Source organism: Sminthopsis crassicaudata, chromosome 4 (genome assembly GCF_048593235.1).
Source record: "Sminthopsis crassicaudata isolate SCR6 chromosome 4, ASM4859323v1, whole genome shotgun sequence".
Taxonomy (NCBI): Eukaryota; Metazoa; Chordata; class Mammalia; order Dasyuromorphia; family Dasyuridae; genus Sminthopsis; species Sminthopsis crassicaudata.
Genome location: NC_133620.1, coordinates 131,286,440 through 131,304,621, shown reverse-complemented (window position 1 = coordinate 131,304,621; position 18,182 = coordinate 131,286,440). Strand labels below are relative to the sequence as shown.

The following is an 18,182-nucleotide window of genomic DNA, read 5'->3' as shown; positions in this document are numbered from 1 at the left end:
GTGGGGTAGTAGAGGCAAGAAGTCCTATTTCTTTGGGGTAGGGGGAAAACTGATAAATGTTTTTTAAAAACACACAAATTACCTGAGACATTAATAAAAACCTGAAAATTCAGCTTAGGATTTGTTTCACCTTATTATCACAATAGCATAATTTTTTTTAGGCAAGCAATCTTGCTTAAAAATAAATGTAGACCTATGTATATGTTGTCGTTCCTAATGATTTTGGCAGGATTCCTAGATTCTATTCTGCTCAAGGATAACATTCGGACACTTAGCTCAATATTGAATTACATTTCTCTTGCCCACTATAGACAGTAACACTAAGTTCAATGTTCCCTGTACTTGGCTAAAGAAGTTACTGATAGATATCATTTCTAAGAATAGGGTTGCTTGTCATAACTCCACATGCATGCTGCTGCTTTTAAAAAATCTCTTCAGTGGCAAAAGTAATGACAACAAAGATGTGCATTAAGCAGACCTTCATTGACAAGCTGTCCAGTTGTTTTCAGTCATATCTAACTCTTTGTGACCCCATTTAAGGTTTTCTTGGCAAAGGTACTAGAATAGTTTGCCATTTTCTTCTCCAGTTCATTTGACAGATGAGGAAACTATGGCAAATAGAGTTAAGCGACTTGCCTAGCTAGCTTCACACAGCTAACAAGTGTCTGAGGCTGTATTTGAACTTACTCTTAAAGTAGTGCTCCATCTACTGTGCTACTTAGCTGTCCCATGTTGGCAAGAGTAGTGGAGTAGGTGACCCATTGGTACATCACATCCCCTTTGTAGTGATTTTTATAGTCTGCTTCCTCATTCTTCATTATACAATTTCTGAGAAGTAGATCTTCCTCACTTAAGATAGTTAATTTTAACACCATGTGAGTGGTGTAATCAAGTAACCTTGAACTAGAGAAAAGTGATTTTTTACACAGATGAACAAGGAAATGTAAACATTTAAAATCAGCTTTTATTCTTATATTTTTTCATTCAAAAATAAAAAAGGCCCAAGCCAAAGAAAGTAAAGAATTTATTTTTTTAATAAATGTCACAGCTGAGTCTCTATTAATATGGCATTAAGCAGTTAATAAGATGGAAAGCTGGTGCACACACAAAAATAAATCATCAACTACTGTCAAGATGGTATCACTCACAGCTAATGATAACACCCAGGCTTAGTTCGATTGACTGTGAATTACTTCTGAATTATATCTTCTACCTGTGTGCTGATCACCATAAAGTCACTGCTTCACAATTTCTTCTCTCCAATTAATTATTTCTCATTACTTCTTCAATCCAAGAAACATACTTTGATACTCGAACATAAACACCAGGTTTATTGGGCCGAGCACAGCCAAGACCCCAAGAAGTGACTCCTTGTAAAACATATTTGTCATTCTCAAAACAAATCAGAGGTCCTCCACTATCACCCTGTATGAAGAAAAATGCAGCAATCAGTGATCAAATGTGATGACTGACTGAATAATAGGAACAGAACCATCTTTTAATAGAATGACTCTTCCATGGAAAATGATTGTCTATAATTTTGTTTTTAGAATCTATCTTTCTTGTGTGTTTTTATAACACTATTATTTTATTTTATTATTATTATTATTACAATAACGTTTTATCAAATAATAATTTACTGAGAGAGGGCTGTATCCCTTGCACAATATTTGGGGCTGAATCCTTTGCTTATAAACCCCATGAAATCAGTTTGGATGTTTCACTTAAAGTAAAGAAACTGTAGAAACTATCATAAAAATTTATCACTTCCTTCTCTGTTCTTTACTTTTATTAAACAAGGTCAAGCCTGGACAAAAACATGACATTGGTTAAGTCTGTCTTCACCATACATCCTATTTCTTTCTTCTTAAAATACCCCCCAGGCCCGCCAAGGGGCTCCTGCTTGCTACTAATTTACACACGATGCATCTCTGTTCTGTATGCCCTTTCTAAAATTTCCTTGAATTTCATTCTTTCGTATCTAAGTTTTCACTAGCTAATCTGATCATCTCGGCCAGTGGAAAAGATCTAAAGAATCGATGCCCATGCTCTCTGCCTTGCTCATCTGGAGACAATGACCTTTGTCATTGGGTTTGATACATTAATGACTGCAAGTAAAATAGATGAGTGGGAAATTTATTTGAGGTAAAACTTTTAAGCCCTCCTTATACCACATCATGCTGGTGGCTTCCTGCTTTGCCTTTACCTGTGGCTATTCCTTGCTTATAAAGTGTGTCTATATGGTATAAAATTCTCTTCATGGTCTTGGCTAAACAACATTATGGGGAGAGGCTGGTGTTTCTCACTAAATTGCCCAACATAGGAACCACAGTGAGTTGTCACAGCATTCAAACCCATGTGTAGCCTCAGATTGGCATCCATGAACATTTTCTTACCTGGCAGCTATCCACACCTCCAACTAAATGACCAGCACAAAGTTCAGAAGATTTTACTTTTCCATTTAAATATTCATAGCGATTACACACTCGGTTATCAATCACAGGGAGACTGGCTTGTTTGAGCAGATCTTTTCTAGAAGTGCCTTGGGTGAGAAAAGCAAAGAAATGGTTAAAAAAAAGCATCAAATGGGTTCCCATGAAAATCTCAGGACTAACAAGTCAGAAAAAAATGTTAAACATTGTAATGTTTGTCTTAATCAAAATGGATAAATAAATCAATAACAACAATGTAGTACTATGTGTCAGACCCTGCACTGGACATTGCACTCAGAGACATGATGTTTCCAGCGCAATGATTGTCACCTCAGTCACAAGGAAGCTAGAGAGAAAGTTAATTTTTAAATTTTTTATAATTATCTCATTTGATAATTTTATAATTATTATCTTATTTGATAATCACCACAATCTTAGGAGGTAGGTGTCATTACTATCTCCATTTTATAGATGAGAAAATTGAGACAGAGGTTAAGTAACTTACCCAACATATTGAAAGTATATACATTCATTTCATTTAAACAAACAAACAAACAAAAAACTTGTATTACATTTTATTTCATTTTGAGAACAGAGAGTAAACTATGCAAAGTTTGTTTACTCTCAGATTCAGAAAGGGCTTGAGACACTATGGAGCCCAACAACAAAAATCCTTTCCATCACAGCTTGGTGGTGCAGTAGATAAAAATTCAGCCTTAGGCATTAGCTGTGTGACCCTAGGCAAGTCATTTACCCCAGTCTATTTCAGTTTCCTTATCTGCCAAATGAACTGGAGAAGGAAATACCAAACAGTGCTAATATCTTTGCCATAAAACCCCAAAAATGGGTCATGAAGAATTGTACAGAACTAAAATGATTGAACAAATACCACATATAATGGTTGTCTAGCTTGTGCTTGAAAATTTCAAGTGAGGGAGAACCTTCTCCTGAAATAGCCCATCCCACTTTTGGAGAGTTCCAGTTATTAGGGAATTTTTGCCCCTGATATCTAGTCTAAATTTACCTTTTTGGCAACTTCCTACCTTCTAGCCCTGGGATCAAAGAACTCTTAAGTATAAGAGTTATTTAGAATTATTTTATAGATGAGAAAATTGAGACAGAGGTTAAGTATAAGAGTTACTTAACCTCTGTCTCAATTTTCTCATCTATAAAATGGAGCTAGTAATAACACCTATCTCCTAGGATTATTGTGGGGATCAAAAGAGATAATAATTATCAAATTATCTCTTATCCCTTAAAGGCAGCTATTAGGCCCCTTCTTATCTCTTCTCCAGACAAAGCATCTTCTGTTCCTCCAATTAACTTGGTACTGCTAGAAAAGTAAGTCACAATTATTCCAGCTACTTAAAATTTATTGCTTTTGTTGATTAGAGCACTTTTTGATTGACTCAATCAATTAGAATAGATGGGAACAAAACTTTTCTACCTCCTCTTATTCATCAAATGTCTTGCCTGAAGCTCCTAGTCACCCTTTAAGGAATTTATTTAAAAGGAGAATCAGATACAGTTCTCAGGATCTGGATTTTAAAAAAAATAAAAAAGGCTAGAAACAACTAGTCCCACTTCTGACTCATGTTGATTGTATAACTCTGAATAAATTATTCAAACTCTCAGTGGCCCCCAAGCGATTCTTTAAGATTATAAATTACTAAGGGATTGCTAATCTCTATTGGAAAATGGGAGTTTCCAAACTGGAAGTTCCATATACCAATGGAATTTCAAATCTGATTAAAAAAATAAAACAAAACAAAAACAACTTGCTCATTGAACAGGAGGGCAGGTGACAAAGTAAATAGAGCACTGAACTTGGAACTAGATGACAGATGATGTGAATTCATGTCTAGTCTTAAATATTTACTAATTGAAAGTCACTTTACCTGTGTCTGCATCCTGATTTATAAAATCATGGTATTAAAACTCAACCCTTGGGTAGGGTAGTTTGTAAAAATTCCAGTACTCTATATGTGGGGGCTATTATTAGTAGTAGGGTCCAATAATGTATTTTCCATCATACCAATGAGTAATCAAGCAATTAGCTTTCAAGGGCTTTGTTATGGGCGAAATTGTTTGTGTGAAGATACTGTCATCTTGTGGCCAAAAGAGAAACAAAGAGAAGGTGGGGTGTTCTGTGCAGAAATAAATTTGGAGGAGGAAGGGAGGAAACATAGTGCAACAATATTCGATTAACATTAAGCAAATTAACAATGATTAAATTATAAAATTATGAAGAGCATAAGCTGGGAGCAAGAGAATATTTTGAAAATAAAAGAAGCATGGAAATTAGTAATTTTTCATGCTTAAATGCTGCTTTTAAGATTCACAAAGTACTTTCTTCATAATAATCTTGTGAAACCATTATTATCCTCATTTTACCATTAAGGAAATTGAGTTATTTATTTCAAACCTGTTACTTTTTTTTTTTTTAACTAAAGAGATGAGTTCAAATCCTGAGTCTAACATTTATTAACTATGTGACTGAGGATAAGCTACTTAATTCTTCTGATACTCAATAATTGGTTATTATTTTACAGAAAATGGATAAACAGGCTACTCTATTGTGACATTTAGATAAAGGCAGAACTTCCAACAGGAAGGAGGCAGAGCCAGAAGTACAGAAGGGAGTGGAATGGCTTCCCTAGTTGTTGGGAAGGGAAGCCATTTCAGAATGGATTTTGAGATTGTTATATGTCTATCAGGCATCGTTCTTCATTTCACTTTTCCTGAAAGGGAATGGATTTGGAAGTTCTATGGTAATTTTTTAATTAAAGGGAAGGGAAGAAAAGAATTATAGATTTGGTAGAAACAAATTCTTACTTATGAGTTCTTATCATGACAAATTAAATTATCAAAATCAACTAGTTCAATCCTCTTGCTTAGTTAACAAGGAAAATCCCAGAGAAGTGACCTCAGAATGCCCAAAGTCACACAAGTAGATGGAGTCAGAACTAGGAATAAGCAAAGAAACCAGTTCTAACTTTTAGTCAGGTGCTAATTCTACAACATCTAGAATTGTCAGGAAAAGGAAGGCTTCATCAGCCTTTCAGGAATGATCACAAAGGGTGGATGCATGGTATCAAAAGCTGGATTATTAGTCAGAAGGTTCAAATCTTCCAACTAGCTATGTGATCTTAAGCAAGTCCCTTCAATGCATTCCACTCTCATCAACTGGAATCTTAGTAGATAGCTTCCATTAGTTGGTGACCCTCACAATGAGTGAAATTGCAACAATCATCTTACTACTATATGGAGATAAACCTGTCCAGATTCAAACGACACTATGTCACAATGTCTCTTCAGTTTAGTAAGATCTGCCAGGCAGCCCAAAAGCATTAATGTGTCAGGTACTTTGTTAAGACCAGAGGACAAAAAGAAAAACAAAAGACAGTCCCTGTACTCAAAAAGTTCATGTCAAATTTGATGATAAACTCATCAAAAATCTTCGTTCAAGTTTTCACCTTCTGTTAAGTATAGAATAAGGCTTTTGGGTCTTTAGGAACAAGATGTGGAAGCATAGGCTGGCTGATCTGGAGGAATGCAACCCAAACTCTCTAGGACTGAGAGTGAGGAAGACCCAAGGTCAAATGCCACTTCAGCTACTTCTTATCTGTATTTACCTAGTTTCCTCATTAATAGAACAAGAATGATAGTAGCATACAATCTGCCAGAGTTTTGCAAACATAAAATGGGAAATTTGTAATTTTGTTTTGCGAAGCCTGAAGATCTATATAAATGTTATTCATTATTATTATTATTATTATTAAAATTACTAATCTAGGGCATTTCTATTAGGTAGTATATTTTCTGTGAGGGAAGAGTTTTAAAAGAGCCCGGATGACTTGGTGGAGATATATGCCAGTTGGTACTAAGGATGTTAGTGAATTTCTGCATGATAGTAGGATTCAACTCTACATTTCTAAGGTCACTTTCAACACTAAGATTCTAGCGCTCAACATCTTTTCCCTAACAAATATCCTCCCTTCCTGACCTCTTTATTACTATCTATTACTATCAATTACTATCACTTTTCCCTGTTTCTATTTTCTACCATGATGCTTTCAATCCCCCAGTTATAACCTAGGTTGTAATCTCAACTCCTCATTCTCTCTCATCACACATATCAGATCTATTGTCAAGTCCAGTTGGTTTTAACTTTGTAACATTACTCATATGTACCATTTTTCCTTCTCTAATGCTGCTACAATCCTGATACAAGTTCTTATCATTTCAAGACTCGATTGTTATAATAACCAACTGGTTGGTTTTGGGGGGAGTCATAAAGAGTCAGACACAACTGAAAAAATTATTGAACAACAATAAATGGTTTCTACATCTCAATTATCTCTTGCTTAATCCATCCTACCTCCAGTTATCAAACTGATTTTTCTAAAGTTCAGATCTGATCATATTACCACCACTACTACCATTACTTCATTCAATAAATTCTCCCTCCAGGATTAAATATAAAGTCCCCTGTTTGGCTTTTAATCTAGCTTCCTTCTTCCTTACTAGTGTTCTCTTATCTTACTCCCCTGCAATACTCCTGAATCCAATAACACTGGCCTCCTTGCTGTAATTCACACAAAACACCCCATCTCCTGACTCCAAACATTTTCTTTGCATTCGTTTTTGAAAGTTTCTCCTTTCTTATCTCATCCTCCTGGCTTCCTTAAAGTTATAACTAAAATCCTACCTTTTCAAGATCCTCCTTAATTCTAGTTAGCCTTCACTGTGTTGATTATTTCCAATTTATCCTATATAGTATTTTTAAAATACATAGTTGTTTGCATGTTGACTCAGACTGTGAAAGTTGCCAAAAAGGTAAATTTAGACTAGATATCAGGGACAAAAAACTCCCTAATAACTGGAACTCTCCAAAAGTGGGATGGGCTATTTCAGGAGAAGGTTCTCCCTCACTTGAAATTTTCAAGCACAAGTTAGATAACCATTATATATGGTATTTATTCAATCATTTTAGTTCTTCACAATTCTTCATGACCCCTTTTTAAGGGTTTTATGGCAAAGCTATTAGAATGGTTTGGCATTTCTTTCTCCAGTTCATTTGGCAGATAAGGAAACTGAAATAGACTGGGGTAAATGACTTGCCTAGGGTCACACAGCTAAAGGGCAGGAACTGCATTTTGTCTTTCTTTGTATATCTCCCACACTTGGCACAGTGCCTAGTACCTACTAGGTATTAAATAAATGCTTATTGACTGGCTTCTTAGGAATTCATAAGCTAGAGATAGGAACAGAGATTCTTAATTTCTGAGTTTATGTCAAAAGACTATTTAACTAAGGAAACATTATAAAAACTGCTGAGGGGTCAACACAGTATAATAGAAAAGACAATTTGGAGTCAGGGAATCTTTCCTTTCACAACTTTCTTTCATATGTTCTTCCCCCATTAGATTATAAACTCCTAGAGAACAGGAACTGTCCTTTTTCTTATGAATATCTCCAGAGCTTAGCACTAGAGCATAGTACCAGGCACATAGTAGGCATTTAATAAATATTTATTGACTCCCTCCAGCTATAATCATAGAAACTATGTTGTGCAATTTAAGCAAACCTTTATTTGAACTCATGACACAAATTAAAATACTAGCTCTACTATTTCTTATCTTTGTAACTTTGGACAAGTCATTTCAAATCTCAGAGCCTCAGTTTCTTTATCTATAAACTGAAAGGCTTGTACCAGTTGGCCTTAGAGTCCTTTCCAGTTCTAAACATAAAATGATATCCTTTGGAATCTTCCACAATGAGAATTTATCTAAGAAACACTGCCTTTGTCATCCCACTGAAGTTATTTGCCATTTGAAACATATGATTCTTGTTTTTTGAAAGCAATAATTGTCTTTTGTGCCTTCCTTGAGATGCCGAGTGCTTAGCACAGTACCTGGTACATAGAAAAGGCTCAATTATTTTGAAACAGACTAATTTTGGATCTCTGAAAACTGGGTATTCTAAAGAGAAAGATAGGGGTGAAGAAATGATATTAGTAATACAGATTTATATTCAGAAATATGACCATTTTCTCAATTAGAAAACACCAAAATATAGATCATTTCACAAAAAAATAGATAAAGATCAGTTGTGTCTTAGTGCCATAGAATTTCTCTTACCTTGAGTTTCACCCCAGCCAGTGACATGGCAGAGTGTTCTATCAGGCACCATAAAATCTTGTGGAGGTAAGCATGCTGGGATTACTTTATCATTGATAACAGCAGGTCTAAAAGTAAAAAAAGAAAATAGAGTAAGACAAAACCAATGTTCTTTTGGTTGTTTTATTCCAATGTTATTATTTTCCAGCCTTCCTACTGATAAGTAATGGGTATGCTATCTCTCTAAATGCAGTTGTGAGCCTTAAATCAATATACCCCAAAGTTACTTATTGAAATAACTTTTACTCCTAAATAATGGTATCCAGGATCTTTTTAAAATGAAATTGGTTAACTTTTAACAGATGAGTCCTCCTTTTAAAGAAAGTGTTCAGGTCAACCATCTTTTCATTTCTCACTTGGCTATAGTCCTTTGGATTTCTCATCTTCCCTCCTTCCTTTTCTCTCCTCCCTGTCCAGCTTCTTAGTGTGTGTGTCTTTCCCTATCAGACTGTAAGCCCATAGAGGGCAGGGGTTGTATTTCTTTTTCTTATTTCTATCTCCAGTTCTTAACGCTAGAGCACAATGCCTCACCTTTAATAAGTGTTTTATTGAATGACTCCAGCTATAGTAATAGAAACCTTGCTTTTGATTTGGAAAGTCTTTCTTTGCCCATAGTTTTTTTGTCTGTTAAATGTCCACAATAATACTTCATAGGATTATTGTAAGGCTTTATTGAATTCAATATTGAAATATTGAATATATGCACACACATTTTAAGTTTAGTTAGTTAAAAGTTCTTAAGTCCAGGCAGTCCACAAAACAATAAATCAAATACTGAGTTGGCAGTGATTTCTGAGACATAAATGCTCACAATGAAAATTTAACAGCTTTCTTGTACTCATCCCAGCTGGCTGCCCTAGAGCACCTACTATGATGGATTTCCTGCTCACCTTGTGGCTACTGCCCTAGGTATATAACACCTAGGACTAAACAGATCTGTTATATTGCCATGGATGAATCAATTAATACCTGCTCAGTTTCAGCAAAGCAATGTCTGCAAGATAGGGCCCCTTGAACAGCCGAGCAACTTCTATTTCTTGAGAATATGACTCTGGAGGAACTTCCCTGTGTAGTCCCAGGATAACTCTATATGAAGAAGGCCTGCTGGAACTGTAATAAGAAGTACAATTAAAGGTAGGGCATGTTCATATCACATTCCTCAACTTAAGAGACCCTTCCATGGCTCCCCCAATACTCATTGAATAAAACATAAAATCCTTATATTAATAGACAAGGCCCTCTTCAAGGTACTATTCCTTCAAACAGTCTATTTTCCAAACTATCTCATCTTTTCATTTCTCCTCCTCCTCCTCTTCTTTCTTCTCTTTCTATTTTTCTTCTCCTCCTCCTCCTCCTCTCTTTCTATCTCTGTTCACTGAAGTCCTTTCACACCTTGAAAAAATCTTGCCCTCTCGCACCATCAACAAACAATAAAGCATTTCCTTTCAAGTTCCAAGTTCCAAACGTCTCTTCCTTGAAACTTCACCAAACCACATCTTTGTCCTCCACTCTGCTCCCACATCAAAGGTATATATACTCATATGATAGGATACAGGCTATTTACAGTAAGGACCATTTTATTCTTTTGTATTTTTAGTACATTGCTGGGCACACAGTAGGCATTTAAAATAAATGTTTGTTGCTTGAATCTCAAATGTCTCAGCATGTTTTTCTGTCATCTCCCTTTTGCAATTATTCGATTCTCTTTTTATCTTGTTTTTTTTTTATTTATTGTTGCTACCCCATAGCATCCATCCCTCCTCCATCAAATTATAAAATTCCTTGAGATTAGGGAAATTTCTTGTCTGCTTTTCTGCTTTGCATTTACTAGGAGCTTAATGAACATCTAATAATTGATTGGTTAAATGCATCAAAAGATAGTAGTAAAGGAAGTTGAGAAAGGGAGAAATGAAACCATAAAGGGATGACAGGAATAAGTACTGATTATCTTGGGAAAATTGGGAACATATATGCCATTTATTGTGCCTGGCTCTTCCTAACCTCATGAATGATCAGGCACTGTCAGGTCTGTGAATGGTTAAATGCTTTTGATCCTGTTGCTCACTTAGATTCACAGCTTGCCTGAACTTGCCCTCCACATTGAAGGTAAGGGTTCTCAGGTCTACTTAGCAGTTATTACTACTAGCAGCCAACTTACCGTTCCAAGCAGTGAGCAGCTGTCAGCACCCACTGTGGAGCTATGAGTGTGCCTCCACAAAAGTGGCCACCAAACCTAGAAAAGTGAGGCAGATTTTAGTGGAAGAACTGATTAGTCATTTCCTACTAAGATGTCAGTAAGGCATCTAATCCTGGCCATATTACAAATCATATTTCTATCCTAGATAAAAAAGAATCCTAGAAATTCAAAGCTAGAAGGGTAGAGCATAGGCTGTAATCACTGTGCTAGCACTTGATAAGTACTTAATAAATACTTGTTGAGCTACTGATGATTCTTAAAAATTGGTACATGGTAAGTGCTTAATAAATGTTTGTTGACCAATTGATTGATTCTCAAAAATTATGGCATCCTATCCCCCTTTTTTTTTAGATATGATATAGAGTCTTAGATTCAGAATGACCTAAGGGCTTATTTAGAGACTAGAGCACAGGCCTCCGAGCTTGGATCCATTCTTTGTATTCTAACACTCACTATCAATGGGCTACATGCTTCACATAAGTTTTCTAGCATTGGAAATTTTCTGGGTGGATTTCTAATGATCATCTCTACCAGGGGTGTATTGGAGCCAGCTTCCACAGGCTCAGGAAAGCCAAATGTTATATTTTCAGTACGAGTTTTTATTACACCTCAGAAATCAACAAATCCTATAAATCATGTCTTGATTTATTGTTTTGTTGATTGTCTAGACTTAAAGCAATGGAAAAAATGTTAATAATGCAGTGTGTTTTCAGAGTGCTTTAACATTTATCAGCATTCTTTTGATTTATGCTCTGACTGGATCAGCTAAGCCCCCACCCTGCCCCCTATACTTGTCAGTTGGCTGGCAGATGTTATGTCCTTGGCCATTCACCAAGAGATTGCTTGAGTCCATGGTGCTGAATTCATTAGCTTTCTGCTCTATTGGAGATAACAAGCCACAGATTTATCAAAGACTTTATTTCTGAGACTTTTGCTAAGAGTGAAAGCTAAAGAGATGGAATGCAAATAAGTCATTTCATAAGTAGCAAAAGATTCCCCAATGGACAATTTTATAGGAAGTTCTGCTGATTTCAACTTAGAAGTCCTATGTCTTGGAGATATCCCCTAAAACACTGACTGTCTGGAGGCAGGAGATGCTGTAAAAATGAAATATTTAATAGGCCCAAAGATCTGAAAGGAAACATGGCATAAAAGCCTCAGAGCTAATAAATTGGGATTCAAGTTTTAACTTCCAAAACATCCTGAGTATGTAACCCGGGACAAACCTCAGCAATTCTCTAATTCTGTAGATTAGAAAAAGTATCTATTTGGATTGGGAGAGGAAGTTTCATCATCTAGGATTTTTTTCTATTCCAATAAAATATAGGTAGGGAATAAAGTACTGGGCCTGAAGTCAGGAAGACCAGAGTACAAATCTAACCTCATATGCTTTCTAGTTTTGTGATCCTGGGCAAGTCACTTAAATTCTGTTTGCCTTCCTTTCATCAATTATGTTGTCATTCAGTTGTTTTTGAGTTGTGTCCAGCTCTTCCTGATCTGGATTGGGTTTTTTTTTGTTTGTTTGTTTTTTGGCAGAGATACTAGAGTATTTGCAATTTCCAGCTCATTTTACAGATGAAGAAACTGAGGCAAATAATGTTAAGTGAATTACCCAGGCTCACACAATTATTTTGGCTCTTGAAGATGAGTATTCCTAATTTCAAGCTTGGAGTTCTATTCTAGCTGCCCTTTACATGCCCTCCTCCACTACAAAATGGCATTAATAGCAGCACCTACTTCACAGAGTTATGAGGATTAATGATTGTGTCTGATATAAATGCTAATTCCCCTTCCTCTTATTACTATTAGAAGATGTCAGAACAGTATGGATAAAACTATCAATATTCCTCCAGCTTTATTTTCACTGGTGATTGATTGGAATATTTGTCTCAGGAGAGACTGGGAACTACAAGTTGTCAATTAAAAATTTTTTTGTCAACTTTTTAAAAAAATGTAAACTTTTTAAAAAGGAAGGCTAAATTTGGGGATGGGGTAGGAGGGAGGCATATTCAGAGTAATGGTGCTGTAGAAACAGAGCCCATTAGTAAGAGTTTTTTTAATTTTTAATTATTTTTAAGCATGAATAGATTTTTTGGATTCTGGACTCCCTGAGAGCATAAAATATATTCAAGATTGGTCCACTAGGGGAAGCTTTCACTTCAAATGAGATTGGCTAACAAGACTCTTTTATCCCTTTATATGGATTTTCTCTCTGTCTGTCTTTCTGTTTGGCTCTTTATTTCTCTTTGTCTCTGTCTGTCTCTCTGTCTCTATCTCTGTTTTTCTCACTGTGTTTCTCTGTCTCTCTCTCAAAGATAAGAGGAATATTTTGGTTAATTTGTTTTCTGTCTTACCTTCCTATCAATAATTAAGTTACTGACTTCTGAAATATCAGTACATAGTTAAATGTAATTGAATAAAAGACTTGTTTGAATGTAATGTATGGCATGTAACAGTAAAGCATTTTACCTTGTTCTGAGACTGATCTGCCAGGGCCAAGAATGGGGTTGAGCAAAACACCCACCCACAATTCTTCCTGGGCATTTCACTGGTTCTACTCTGGGTTTTCCGCAGCCAAATGAGATTGGTGAGACTTGAGGAAGGAAAGAGAAAGCTTTTTAAAGGACTTAAGTTGTCAGTCATTCAATTCAAGAATGATTAATAAGTAAGGGTCAAAACAGACAAATTATGTAGGCACAAACATAGCTGGAAAAGACCCTTTAGAAACCTTCCAAAATAGTAGTAGCACCCTGGATTTCCAAAGGAATTGACTTCTAGCCAGCTGCCTGAACTGGCTGTGGATTGCCTTACTTCCAATTTCTTATTTTGTATCAGATCCAATAATGATAGATAAATCTGACGAAAATCTACAGTGAGTAACTTTTTCTATCCCAGAACTGAAAAAAAAGTCACTCAGAAATCCACAGGCAATAGAAAAAAGGATTTGCCCACAATGCCACTGCCAAAATGGGGTGACCTCCCAGAAGGACTTCCCAGAAGACTGGTGAGATTCTGTGTCTGGATGTAAAGAAGAGAATTCCCTGAGAAAATCCAAGAGATTAACTAAGACATGATAGGTACAGCACTCAGACTAGAACAGTGAAGGCTCAGGGGCTTTAAAGTGCTTCACATCTTTTCCCTGAGATTCCAGAGAGGACCCTAAAAATCCAGTGCCATGAAACTCAAAGATAGAACGAGGGAGCCTAACCCCAAGAGATAGAGGTCATGTCATGATCCAGGAGGCCCAAGATAAGTCCAGCAGACTGATCACATTAACTTAGCATGCAAGGACCCTTGCATGGCTCTGGCACAAAAGACTTAATTCAGGAGAGGGAGAGAAGTGTAAATTTTAAAAAAATACAATTGAATAGAAGGAAGATGGGAGACTGGGCTGTAATTGGGAAAACTTGTACAGTGCTTTAAATAACCCCAAGTACTATAAATTAATCAAAAGCTCATCTCTTAACGATGCTATATGGTTTGTTGTCATTAAATACTTTAAATTCCAAAAAATGAAAGCCATAAAGGGAAAAGAAGCATACAGTCAATATGAATATATACATAAATATTGCAGACCAACCTGCAGTTATCTAAATAGCAGTCCATTCCAATGAAGAATCACAGAAATATAAGAAAACTTTTATTAGGATCTTATTATTATTGAGAACAGAAGTGAACTCTTCATGTTGTGAGAGTTCATATGTTCCATTAGCCTCCATACAATGTTAAGATGCCAAGAGGAGTGCCTCCAGCAGGTTAGATAGACTCTGTTCTGGAGAATAACAGGGAATTTTGTGACAAGATTCAGCTACCTTACTCAGAAATGTGAAAATATAACTAGAAAATTATTTTTACATCTTTCAACATTTTTAAGAAATAAGAGGAAAAGGAGGAAAGTGGATTACCACACTGGGGGATATCACAGTAGTCAAAGAGTTTTTTAGGATTTGTTGTATAGCACCAAGGACCATTGGGGTCACCATCAGGGTTTCGGCAGTACTAGAAGGAAAAAAGGAGAGAGAGACTTGTAATATTCTTGTACTGTTATTAAGGGTCTCTAGTAATTGAAACTCTGTCCACTTCTTAGGAATGATCAGTTCCTAGGCAGGGAGAAGGCCACAAGCTTGTGAGAAAAGGAAATGGAACAAGGCCCTAGTGATTTGGCACTGTCTCAGAGTTCTCTTCAGAAATATTTCTCCAGATGAGGACTGTTTCCCTGTGGGTTCTGAAGTCACAAGATCTAAAACTGGATAGGTCATTCAAAGTATTCTAATACTACCTTCTTATTTCCCAAAATTAAGAAATTGAGTCCCAAAGAGGCAAAGATTTATGCTACTAAAAGTTCCCTACTTTTCCCTTACAGTCATCCTCCCAGAAAAACCATCCTATAAGGATGAGAATATGTAAAAATCACACTGGTGACTAGGCAGAATACTTGAGGAGTTCACCTCCCAATCCCATCTAAACAGGCTAAAATGAACCTCCTTATAATGGTTCAAGAGCTCTAGAGCTAAGTTTGAATCCTATCTGCCATCAATGTGACATGTGACATAACTATAGTTAAATAAAACAAATTCCCATATTGGTCATGTTCAAAGAAATGTAGATTGCATCTTGTACACTGAGTTCATCACCTGTCAGGAAGTGAGTATTGTTTTTCATTTCATCATGAGTCCTCTAGAATTGTCGTTTCCTCATGTTCAAAATGAGAAGGTTGTACTAAATACTTTTGAAAGTTCCTTCCAGTTGTAGACTCATGATTTTAAAAATATGTAGAACTCTTCAAGGTACCTTGAACAAATAAAAAACTAATCTTCTGTTCCACAGGGAATAAAATTCTTGGTTATATTTTGTATCCCATGTATTTGAATTGCCTCTATTTGCCTCATTCTCCTCTACCGCCCAGATAGAAAACCCAGCCTTACCCTATCAACCTTCCAGTTACCAAAATTGAACTGTAGATTAAAGCATATATGTTGGAAGGATTTTCCACTGTGAGGTGGAAATGGGAGAGAAAGAAAATTAATATTTCTTAATTTTAAAAGAATTTTTAAAAGGAAAGAAATAAAAGTTAAAATAATAAAAATATTAATAAAATAAAATTAATTATAATTAATAAATAAGTTAAATAAATAAAGTAATAAAATAAATATTTTAAATAAAAGTTAAACAAATGAGTTGATGCTTCTTACATTTTCTTCTAGGCCTGCCTTTGGATATGTCTCTGGAGTAAAAATACTATGTGGGTGAGGTTCCTGCGCAGCCCAGGGCTGGCATGGGGTGCCAGTGACAGTGGTTGATCTCTTGCCCCGGTATTCTTTACCGCTTCCAAACATACAGTCTGTATAACAAAGGAATAGAATGTGTTGTAATATATTTTCCAGCATTATCGAAAAGCACCCCCCAAGGGCGAGGGGTGATTTATATCATATGACAGTTTATCCTAATCTGAGTTTATATGAAAGAGAAATCTTTTTAGACTTTGATGATCAATTTCAAATCAATGTCATGCTCCCCCTTCTCCTGATCAGACCAGGAAAATATTCCATCCTCAAATAATACAGGCAAGTGATTGGACAAGGTAAGGAGTCCTGGATAAAGAAGTCTTTTTAATTACTTCCACTAATGGAAACATCTCTTGAGGTTCCCTTTTTGCCTAATTGGAAAGCAGAATCATTAATGGGGGTGATTAAAGAGGGATTGAATGACTTTAGGAAAATGATTCTCCAAGGTTATACTAAAAGTTTTGACTGTTCTATTTGATGAAGCAAACCATTAACTGAACTTTCTTTGACTCCTATAGTTATGTTTTATCTAGTTGTGGAATTTTTTTCTATTCAGAATATCATACTTTATAGCCAGAAAATGGTGGGGGAGAGAAATTTTCAATCATGAGGATGTCTCTCCTTATCCACCTTTAGTTCTCTAAGTAGAAATGCTTATCAGAATCATCTACTTTGGTTAGAAAAAAATCAAAATGAATAAAAATTGTTTCTAGTAGGAGTGTGCTTAAAAGTAGGAGTATAAGCAATTAGGATCTAGGTCTACTGGTTTCCATTCCTGTCCTCTTTTTGTCAAGGTAGTGATGAAATGGAGGAAATATCAGGTTCAGAATTAGAAGACATGATAATTCACACTTATATTGCTTTGATAATGTTTTTCCTTCATTCTTGAGAGGATCTTGTTGTCAAGATGCAATACCATGACTTGAAAATGAATTGGATTTAAAGGAGGGAGGGCTGTGCAAAATCAATTTCTCCTCTGGAATCATTTGGGTCCAGTGGCAAGATAAAGATCAGGATGACTGGAAATGAATAGTAGGATGACCTACCTAGCTAGCTATATAATGTGGGCAAGTCACTCACTTATTTTTTCTGAGATTCAGCTTTCCCCTATGCTGAAGAGGAATCACAATAATTCCATTATCCAAGTGAGGTAGATTTCAAGAGATAGAGAAGGATAGAAGGGGCCCTGTGTACCATGGCCCATAGAATCACAGAATTGGACATGACTGAATGGCTGAATGACAACAAGAGAAGGTCATTGTGTTCTTACAAGCAATATGTGGGTATATGTGTGTGTATTGTAACTCTATGATAGCTTTGGTAATGAACACCCAGAGAGGAAATTTCTTCTACAAATGCAGGTCAACAGAAGTTCTGCAACTTTTAGCCTTAGAGAGTCACCTTTAAGCAAAGGCTGGTTTACCACTTAGGTAGTATTATAATTGGATTCCTTCATGTATGAGTTGGATCCCATGGCCCTCCAATGAGGTCCTTTCCAACTCTTAAATTCTGTGGGTAGCTGCAACAAACCCTTTCTCCAGAACTAATTCAAATCGAATTAACTTTGAATTGAATTGAATTATGTGTTTCTCTGGGTTCAGTTATCCAAATTTCAGTTACACTGAAATTTTCATAAAATTTGTGCAGTTCAATGTTTTGTTTATTGTGCTCATTCCAAGGTCATGTGATTTCATATTTAGATTACTAATAAAGATTTTTCCAAGGTGCATTGATATTTTAACTCAGCAATATTCAATCAACCTACTGTTTAGGATGGTTGTGAATGGTTCTTAAGATTCTAATTACATTCCCCAACTTCTACTACCTCCTTCCCAATCACCATTGAGTACTAATTTAAGTAGGACTCAGAAAGGGTGGCTTCTGTATATGAATATAGAGAATACAACAGCAATAATAATAATTCACATTTATATTGCTTTGTTGTTGTTTGCCCTTCATTCTTGAGAGGATCATGTTGTCAGGGTGGGATGCCAAGGCTTGAAAATGAATTGGATTTAAGGGAGGGAGTGTTGTGCAAAATCGCCAGTCTCAATTTCTCCTCTGGAGTCATTTGGAGCCAGTGGCT

The 18,182-nt window shown here is 36.0% G+C and overlaps 1 protein-coding gene across 2 annotated transcripts in view; it reads right to left on the bottom strand.

Moving 5' to 3' along the window:
* Positions 1 to 944: 944 nt before the first annotated feature.
* Positions 945 to 18,182, bottom strand: part of PLG (plasminogen) — a 61,269-nt gene continuing 44,031 nt past the window's right edge. For both annotated transcript variants that reach the window (XM_074309383.1, XM_074309384.1), the window contains exons 12-19: positions 16,004 to 16,152; positions 14,717 to 14,810; positions 13,281 to 13,404; positions 10,773 to 10,847; positions 9,584 to 9,724; positions 8,576 to 8,682; positions 2,397 to 2,542; positions 945 to 1,425 (exon numbers count right to left, since the gene is read on the bottom strand). In XM_074309383.1, the coding sequence (XP_074165484.1) occupies positions 1,264 to 1,425; positions 2,397 to 2,542; positions 8,576 to 8,682; positions 9,584 to 9,724; positions 10,773 to 10,847; positions 13,281 to 13,404; positions 14,717 to 14,810; positions 16,004 to 16,152 (998 nt within the window). In that variant the 3' untranslated portion in view covers positions 945 to 1,263. The remainder of the gene's footprint in view (positions 1,426 to 2,396; positions 2,543 to 8,575; positions 8,683 to 9,583; positions 9,725 to 10,772; positions 10,848 to 13,280; positions 13,405 to 14,716; positions 14,811 to 16,003; positions 16,153 to 18,182) is intronic.